The 9,031-nt window shown below is 43.5% G+C and overlaps 1 protein-coding gene across 1 annotated transcript; it reads left to right on the forward strand.

Moving 5' to 3' along the window:
- Positions 1-609: 609 nt before the first annotated feature.
- On the forward strand, positions 610-6,830 carry LOC121395688 (guanylate cyclase activator 2B-like). The gene is made up of 3 exons (XM_041569937.1): positions 610-862; positions 4,460-4,634; positions 6,229-6,830. The coding sequence occupies exons 1-3, from the start codon at positions 794-796 to the stop codon at positions 6,294-6,296; spliced, it is 312 nt and encodes a 103-aa protein (XP_041425871.1). The 5' UTR covers positions 610-793; the 3' UTR covers positions 6,297-6,830.
- The last annotated feature ends 2,201 nt before the right edge of the window (positions 6,831-9,031 follow it).

Below are 9,031 nucleotides of genomic sequence, written 5' to 3' on the forward strand. Positions count from 1 at the left end.
TTTATTGGGGCAATAATATTGAAGCAACAACATTGGGGGTGGGCCTTGCTGAAAAACAACGATTCCTTTCCATCATATGATACAAGAGTTCCCTCTAGTGGACACAGAAATAAATGAAATTACATTCCCAGAAGTCTCACTGACATGGCAGCTCCACAATTTATTAAGTAGAAAGAGAAATAAACTTGGACCACTATGACCACACCCACAGCCTCCACAAGCCACACCCACCATTCTGACATAACCCACCCCCGACATCTGCACCCCTTCTTCTAGCAGATTCAGCAGCTCCTGTCGTCCTATTGCAATGCAGGGGTCCCAGTTACACTTGGGGTACAGCTTGTCCTATTACAAGGGCACATTTGCAGGGTAGGGGGTGGTGAAAAGGGAACTAGGTATAAGTTACCCCCAAAATGTTTTAGTTCCCTCTGTTCTCAATACAGGGAAATTGGGGCAATAAAATGGGTCTCAAGTATCAGATTCCCATCATTTATCATCACAGAGGATCATCTTTATTTGTCCATCTTGGAAGCCGTGGCCCTAAGTGTCTCCAGCAGGAGGGCCCATCCCAGGGCTATAAAAGCTGATTGGTTTTTATCATGTTCTGGGAATGAGCTCAGTCACACCTTGAAGTCATTATTAGCAGTTAGAGGCAGAGCTCAGGGCAGGAAGAGGTTAAACCAGGCTGAGTTTATAAGTTACCCTTTAGCCGACTGGAGAATAAGACTGCAGGGAGTTGCAGCGTCAGCCACAGAACAACCAGAGCCGCGACTCAGACAACTCACCCCCTGCCATGAAATTCCTCCTGCTCTCCCTCCTGCTCATCCTTCTGCTGGGAGGGTCACAAGGGGTTAAAATACAGGTGAGTATTATGGGGGAACTCCCTGCACCCTATTGCTGGTTGTACACAAACAGGAATCTTCTCTCTGATCACAAGAATTGTGCGACGCGCAGAGATCAACTCCCAGTTGGCTTCATCCTTCTTGCAGGGAGTTGGGTATATGGGCAGCTCTAAGACTCAGAGGATAATATGAGGGTGAGTGAGGGTTGGAATGAAAGGAAATATGAGGGTGAGTGAGGGTTAAAATGAAGGGAATATGAGGGTGAGTGAGGGTTAAAATGAAGGGAAATATGAGGGTGAGTGAGGGTTGGAATGAAGGATAATATGAGGGTGAGTGAGGGTTAAAATGAAGGGAAATATGAGGGTGAGTGAGGGTTAAAATGAAGGGAAATATGAGGGTGAGTGAGGGTTGGAATGAAAGGAAATATGAGGGTGAGTGAGGGTTAAAATGAAGGGAAATATGAGGGTGAGTGAGGGTTAAAATGAAGGGAAATATGAGGGTGAGTGAGGGTTGGAATGAAAGGAAATATGAGGGTGAGTGAGGGTTGGAATGAAAGGAAATATGAGGGTGAGTGAGGGTTAAAATGAAGGGAATATGAGGGTGAGTGAGGGTTGGAATGAAAGGAAATATGAGGGTGAGTGAGGGTTAAAATGAAGGGAAATATGAGGGTGAGTGAGGGTTGGAATGAAAGGAAATATGAGGGTGAGTGAGGGTTGGAATGAAAGGAAATATGAGGGTGAGTGAGGGTTAAAATGAAGGGAATATGAGGGTGAGTGAGGGTTAAAATGAAGGGAAATATGAGGGTGAGTGAGGGTTGGAATGAAAGGAAATATGAGGGTGAGTGAGGGTTGGAATGAAAGGAAATATGAGGGTGAGTGAGGGTTGGAATGAAGGATAATATGAGGGTGAGTGAGGGTTAAAATGAAGGGAAATATGAGGGTGAGTGAGGGTTGGAATGAAGGATAATATGAGGGTGAGTGAGGATTGGAATGAAAGGAAATATGAGGGTGAGTGAGGGTTGGGATGAAGGATAATATGAGGGTGAGTGAGGGTTAAAATGAAGGGAAATATGAGGGTGAGTGAGGGTTGGAATGAAGGATAATATGAGGGTGAGTGAGGGTTGGAATGAAAGGAAATATGAGGGTGAGTGAGGGTTGGAATGAAAGGAAATATGAGGGTAAGTGAGGGTTAAAATGAAGGGAAATATGAGGGTGAGTGAGGGTTGGAATGAAGGGAAATATGAGGGTGAGTGAGGGTGGAGTGAAGGACAATATGAGGGTGAGTGAGGGTTGGAATGAAGGGAAATGTGAGGGTGAGTGAGGGTTAGGTTCAAGGGAAATATGAGGGTGAGTGAGGGTTAAAATGAAGGGAAATATGAGGGTGAGTGAGGGTTAAAATGAAGGGAAATATGAGGGTGAGTGAGGGTTGGGATGAAGGGAAATATGAGGGTGAGTGAGGGTTAAAATGAAGGGAAATATGAGGGTGAGTGAGGGTTGGGATGAAGGGAAATATGAGGGTGAGTGAGGGTTAAAATGAAGGGAAATATGAGGCTGAGTGAGGGTTAAAATGAAGGGAATATGAGGGTGAGTGAGGGTTGGAATGAAAAGAAATATGAGGGTGAGTGAGGGTTGGAATGAAAAGAAATATGAGGGTGAGTGAGGGTTGGAATGAAGGGAAATATGAGGGTGAGTGAGGGTTGGAATGAAAAGAAATATGAGGGTGAGTGAGGGTTGGAATGAAAAGAAATATGAGGGTGAGTGAGGGTTGGAATGAAGGGAAATATGAGGGTGAGTGAGGGTTGGAATGAAAGGAAATATGAGGGTGAGTGAGGGTTGGAATGAAAGGAAATATGAGGGTGAGTGAGGGTTGGAATGAAGGATAATATGAGGGTGAGTGAGGGTTAAAATGAAGGGAAATATGAGGGTGAGTGAGGGTTGGAATGAAGGATAATATGAGGGTGAGTGAGGATTGGAATGAAAGGAAATATGAGGGTGAGTGAGGGTTGGGATGAAGGATAATATGAGGGTGAGTGAGGGTTAAAATGAAGGGAAATATGAGGGTGAGTGAGGGTTGGAATGAAGGATAATATGAGGGTGAGTGAGGGTTGGAATGAAAGGAAATATGAGGGTGAGTGAGGGTTGGAATGAAAGGAAATATGAGGGTAAGTGAGGGTTAAAATGAAGGGAAATATGAGGGTGAGTGAGGGTTGGAATGAAGGGAAATATGAGGGTGAGTGAGGGTGGAGTGAAGGACAATATGAGGGTGAGTGAGGGTTGGAATGAAGGGAAATGTGAGGGTGAGTGAGGGTTAGGTTCAAGGGAAATATGAGGGTGAGTGAGGGTTAAAATGAAGGGAAATATGAGGGTGAGTGAGGGTTAAAATGAAGGGAAATATGAGGGTGAGTGAGGGTTGGGATGAAGGGAAATATGAGGGTGAGTGAGGGTTAAAATGAAGGGAAATATGAGGGTGAGTGAGGGTTGGGATGAAGGGAAATATGAGGGTGAGTGAGGGTTAAAATGAAGGGAAATATGAGGCTGAGTGAGGGTTAAAATGAAGGGAATATGAGGGTGAGTGAGGGTTGGAATGAAAAGAAATATGAGGGTGAGTGAGGGTTGGAATGAAAAGAAATATGAGGGTGAGTGAGGGTTGGAATGAAGGGAAATATGAGGGTGAGTGAGGGTTGGAATGAAAAGAAATATGAGGGTGAGTGAGGGTTGGAATGAAAAGAAATATGAGGGTGAGTGAGGGTTGGAATGAAAAGAAATATGAGGGTGAGTGAGGGTTGGAATGAAAAGAAATATGAGGGTGAGTGAGGGTTGGAATGAAGGGAAATATGAGGGTGAGTGAGGGTTGGAATGAAAAGAAATATGAGGGTGAGTGAGGGTTGGAATGAAAAGAAATATGAGGGTGAGTGAGGGTTGGAATGAAAAGAAATATGAGGGTGAGTGAGGGTTGGAATGAAGGGAAATATGAGGGTGAGTGAGGGTTGGAATGATGGGAAATATGAGGGTGAGTGAGGGTTAAAATGAAGGGAAATATGAGGGTGAGTGAGGGTTGGAATGAAGGGAAATATGAGGGTGAGTGAGGGTTGGAATGAAGGGAAATATGAGGGTGAGTGAGGGTTGGAATGATGGGAAATATGAGGGTGAGTGAGGGTTAAAATGAAGGGAAATATGAGGGTGAGTGAGGGTTGGAATGAAGGGAAATATGAGGGTGAGTGAGGGTGGAGTGAAGGACAATATGAGGGTGAGTGAGGGTTGGAATGAAGGGAAATGTGAGGGTGAGTGAGGGTTAGGTTCAAGGGAAATATGAGGGTGAGTGAGGGTTAAAATGAAGGGAAATATGAGGGTGAGTGAGGGTTGGAATGAAGGGAAATATGAGGGTGAGTGAGGGTTGGAATTAAAGTACACTATGAGGGTGAGTGAGGGTTGGAGATTTGGGCTCATGTTTCTGCTACTTAATGTTTTCAAGTTTGTGTTTTACCTTTAAATTGCATGTGGTTGCTAGGGGCAGTATCTCTGGAAACCAAGTGCTAATATTGTGACTACTGTTATTCAGTGGCTCTTACCCTCCCCAGTATATAAATGGCCTGAGCTTCTCTCATTCCTCTTCCCCAGGTCGGACAATTCACTTTCCATGTGGACTCGGTGCTGAACTTAAAGAAAGTGATGGAAAAAGAGGGAAAAGATCCGACCCAAGTGTCCCAGGATCTGTGTCATAGCTCCGCCCTCCCGGGGGAATTTAATCCAGTCTGCGAGGAGGCGAACGCCCCGGAAATCTTCAATGAGCTGGGTATGTCCCCTGCACCCCAATAATAGCTTTACATTTATTATTATACACAAGACTTCTAATATCCTTATCATTTACAGTAGGGGGTACATTATCCCTTATAATACATGAGTGATACTCAGAGTTCCCTGTATAACTCAGCCTGCAGCCTTGTGCCTTTATATGGTCACAGAACAACCCCTCAGTGACTTCTAATATCCTTATCATTTACAGTAGGGGGTACATTATCCCTTATAATACATGAGTGATACTCAGAGTTCCCTGTATAACTCAGCCTGCAGCCTTGTGTCTTTATATGGTCACAACCCCTCAGTGACTTCTAATATCCTTATCATTTACAGTAGGGGGTACATTATCCCTTATAATACATGAGTGATACTCAGAGTTCCCTGTATAACTCAGCCTGCAGCCTTGTGCCTTTATATGGTCACAGAACAACCCCTCAGTGACTTCTAATATCCTTATCATTTACAGTAGGGGGTACATTATCCCTTATAATACATGAGTGATACTCAGAGTTCCCTGTATAACTCAGCCTGCAGCCTTGTGTCTTTATATGGTCACAGAACAACCCCTCAGTGACTTCTAATATCCTTATCATTTACAGTAGGGGGTACATGATCCCTTATAATACATGAGTGATACTCAGAGTTCCCTGTATAACTCAGCCTGCAGCCTTGTGCCTTTATATGGTCACAGAACAACCCCTCAGTGACTTCTAATATCCTTATCATTTACAGTAGGGGGTACATTATCCCTTATAATACATGAGTGATACTCAGAGTTCCCTGTATAACTCAGCCTGCAGCCTTGTGCCTTTATATGGTCACAGAACAACCCCTCAGTGACTTCTAATATCCTTATCATTTACAGTAGGGGGTACATTATCCCTTATAATACATGAGTGATACTCAGAGTTCCCTGTATAACTCAGCCTGCAGCCTTGTGCCTTTATATGGTCACAGAACAACCCCTCAGTGACTTCTAATATCCTTATCATTTACAGTAGGGGGTACATTATCCCTTATAATACATGAGTGATACTCAGAGTTCCCTGTATAACTCAGCCTGCAGCCTTGTGTCTTTATATGGTCACAGAACAACCCCTCAGTGACTTCTAATATCCTTATCATTTACAGTAGGGGGTACATTATCCCTTATAATACATGAGTGATACTCAGAGTTCCCTGTATAACTCAGCCTGCAGCCTTGTGTCTTTATATGGTCACAACCCCTCAGTGACTTCTAATATCCTTATCATTTACAGTAGGGGGTACATTATCCCTTATAATACATGAGTGATACTCAGAGTTCCCTGTATAACTCAGCCTGCAGCCTTGTGTCTTTATATGGTCACAGAACAACCCCTCAGTGACTTCTAATATCCTTATCATTTACAGTAGGGGGTACATTATCCCTTATAATACATGAGTGATACTCAGAGTTCCCTGTATAACTCAGCCTGCAGCCTTGTGACTTTATATGGTCACAGAACAACCCCTCAGTGACTTCTAATATCCTTATCATTTACAGTAGGGGGTACATTATCCCTTATAATACATGACATGACTGACATTATTTCTATGTTGTGTTACAGTTCGGGCCGTGAAGAACTTTGATGAATGTGAGATTTGTGCCAATCCGGCCTGTCCCGGCTGCTCCTAAGAACCTTTGGGAAGTGCTGGTGGTGTTGGGCCCAAATCCAGAGCCAGTGATTATTACCTGGGCCCTTGGTTCCTCTTAGTGAATCCAGTTCTGTTGGTGCCGGGACTCCCTGTGGCAGTTTTAGATGGAAATACAGAGCGTTCCAGGATCTCAGACTCCAAATTGCGAGGGAAGCTGCTGTATAATCTGCTGTATAATCTGCTGTATAATCTGCTGTATAATCTATGACAGTCTAATGAGGCCATAATGTCGACTGCAAGCTCTGTGGCTCCACCTGCCTAACAACTGCATTTATTACAAAAAGAAATTGATCTGCACTGCTGCTTTATTTCAAAATCATAATGATAATTATACAGCAAAGAGGGATCAGGAGTCATGGAGTGCGGTTTGTGCCCTAAATTAGGTTTTAGGCCTGGGCTCTGTCTAATTCTGCAGCCCGTCCCTTTAGCTTTGCCTTTAAATAAAGCAATTTGCTCTGCTACATCCCCAGCTGTTCCCCCATTTCTTATGCTCAATAAACTTGTTACATTGGAACTTATTGTCTCAGTGATTGATTATTGGTCCCCGAAAGTAACAACTCTCACCTTAAAGGGGAACTTCACAGAAACATAACTTGACTCTTTGAAAAGTAAACATAATTTTAAGCAACTACAATATATATATATTGGTTCCACCACCATCGTTCCCTGCACCTCAGGTTCCACCTTCATCTTCCGCTTCTATCTCCGGTTCCACCATCATCTTCTCCTGTACCTGCAGGTTCCACCCTGATTCTCCCCTGCACCCCAGTTTACACCACCATCTTCCCCTGTACCCCAGGTTCCATCATCACATTCCCCTGTACCCCAGGTTCCATCATCATCTTTCCCTGTACCTCATATGTCACTAGTGATGGGCGAATTTGTCCTGTTTCGTGTCGCGGAAAAAATTCATGGGAAATTCGCAAAACGTCTGAAAATTTGTGAAATGCCGCAGGCGTCTCATGTTTGACACCGGCGTCTGTTTTTGAATTTTGCGGCAATTTTGCGAATTTATTAAATGCAGGAATTCGCCGTGAATTCGCACCTGACAAATAAATTCGCCCATCACTATGTGTCACCATCATATTCCCCTGTACCTCATGTTCCACCATCATCTTCTGCTGCACCTCATGTGCCACCAACATCTTTCCCTGTACATCATAAATTCAAAAGAGACTAGAACATGTTAAGATAAACAAAGGTCCGCGGCCAGATGGTATTCATCCCAGGGTAATTAGCGAGTTTAGCTCTGTGATTGCCAAACCTCTTTACTTACTTTTTCAGGATTCATTGAGATCTGGCATAGTGCCGAGAGACTGGCGAATTGCTAATGTGGTGCCTCTATTCAAAAAAGGATCCCGTTCTCAGCCTCAAAACTATAGGCCAGTTAGTCTGACGTCAGTGGTAGGAAAGATTTTCGAAGGGTTAATAAAGGATAAGATACTGGACTTCATAGCAAATCATAATACTATGATTGTGTGCCAGCATGGTTTTATGTGTAATAGATCTTGCCAGACTAACTTAATTTCTTTTTATGAGAAGGTGAGCAGGGACCTCGATTCTGGGATGGCAGTGGATGTGATTTACTTAGACTTTGCTAAAGCATTTGATACAGTGTCACACAGAAGGTTACTGGTTAAATGAAGGAATGTTGGCCTGGAACATAGTATTTGTACCTGGATAGAGAACTGGCTAAAAGCTAGACTACAAAGAGTGGTGGTAAATGGAACATTTTCTAATTGGACCAGTGTTGTTAGTGGAGTACCGCAGGGCTCTGTACTAGGTCCCTTGCTTTTCAACTTGTTTATTAATGACCTGGAGGTGCCCATTGAAAGTACTGTTTCTATTTGTGCAGATGAGACTAAATTGTGCAGAACTATAGGTTCCATGCAGGATGCTGCCACTTTGCACAGTGATTTGTCTAAACTGGAAAACTGGGCAGCAAACTGGAAAATGAGGTTCAATGTTGATAAATGCAGGTTATGCACTTTGGCAAAAATAATATAAATGCAAGTTCTACACTAAATGGCAGTGTGTTGGGAGTTTCCTTAAATGAGAAGGATCTTGGGGTCTTTGTAGATAACACGTTGTCTAATTCTGGGCAGTGTCATTCTGTGGCTACTAAAGCAAATAAAGTTCTTGTATAAAAAAGGGCATTAACTCAAGGGATGAAACATAATTGTGTCTCTTTATAGGTCCCTGGTGAGGCCTCATCTGGAGTATGGGGGCAGTTTTGGACTCCAGTCCTTAAGAGGGATATAAATGAGCTGGAGAGAGTGCAGAGACTAAGTGCAACTAAACTGGTTAGAGGGAGGGAAGAGTTAAATTATGAGGGGAGACTGACAAGGTTGGGGTTGTTTTCTCTGGGGGAAAAAAGGCGCTTGTGAGGGGACATGATTAGACTTTACAAGTACATTAGAGGACATTATAGACAAATAGCAGGGGACCTTTTTACCCATAAAGAGAATCACGTACCAGAGGCCTCCCCTTCAGACTAGAGGAAAAGAAGTTTCATTTAAAGGAACAGAGTAGGGGGTTCATCACAGTGAGGACAGTGAGGTTGGGGAATGCACTGCCGGGTGATGATTCAGTTAATGACTATAAGAGGGACTTGGAGGATTTTGGACAGACATAATACAAAGGCTATTGTGATACTAAACTCTATAGTTAGTATAGATGTGGGTATATATCATTTATGTGACAGTAGGGAGGGGT

Source organism: Xenopus laevis, chromosome 7L (assembly GCF_017654675.1).
Source record: "Xenopus laevis strain J_2021 chromosome 7L, Xenopus_laevis_v10.1, whole genome shotgun sequence".
NCBI lineage: Eukaryota > Metazoa > Chordata > Amphibia > Anura > Pipidae > Xenopus > Xenopus laevis.

Coding starts and splice junctions, on each gene's coding strand:
- LOC121395688 (XM_041569937.1), top strand. CDS start 794: ATGAAATTCCTCCTGCTCTCCCTCCTGCTCATCCTTCTGCTGGGAGGG. Junction 863..4,459: donor CACAAGGGGTTAAAATACAG/GTGAGTATTATG, acceptor CCTCTTCCCCAG/GTCGGACAATTCACTTTCCA. Junction 4,635..6,228: donor GGAAATCTTCAATGAGCTGG/GTATGTCCCCTG, acceptor GTTGTGTTACAG/TTCGGGCCGTGAAGAACTTT.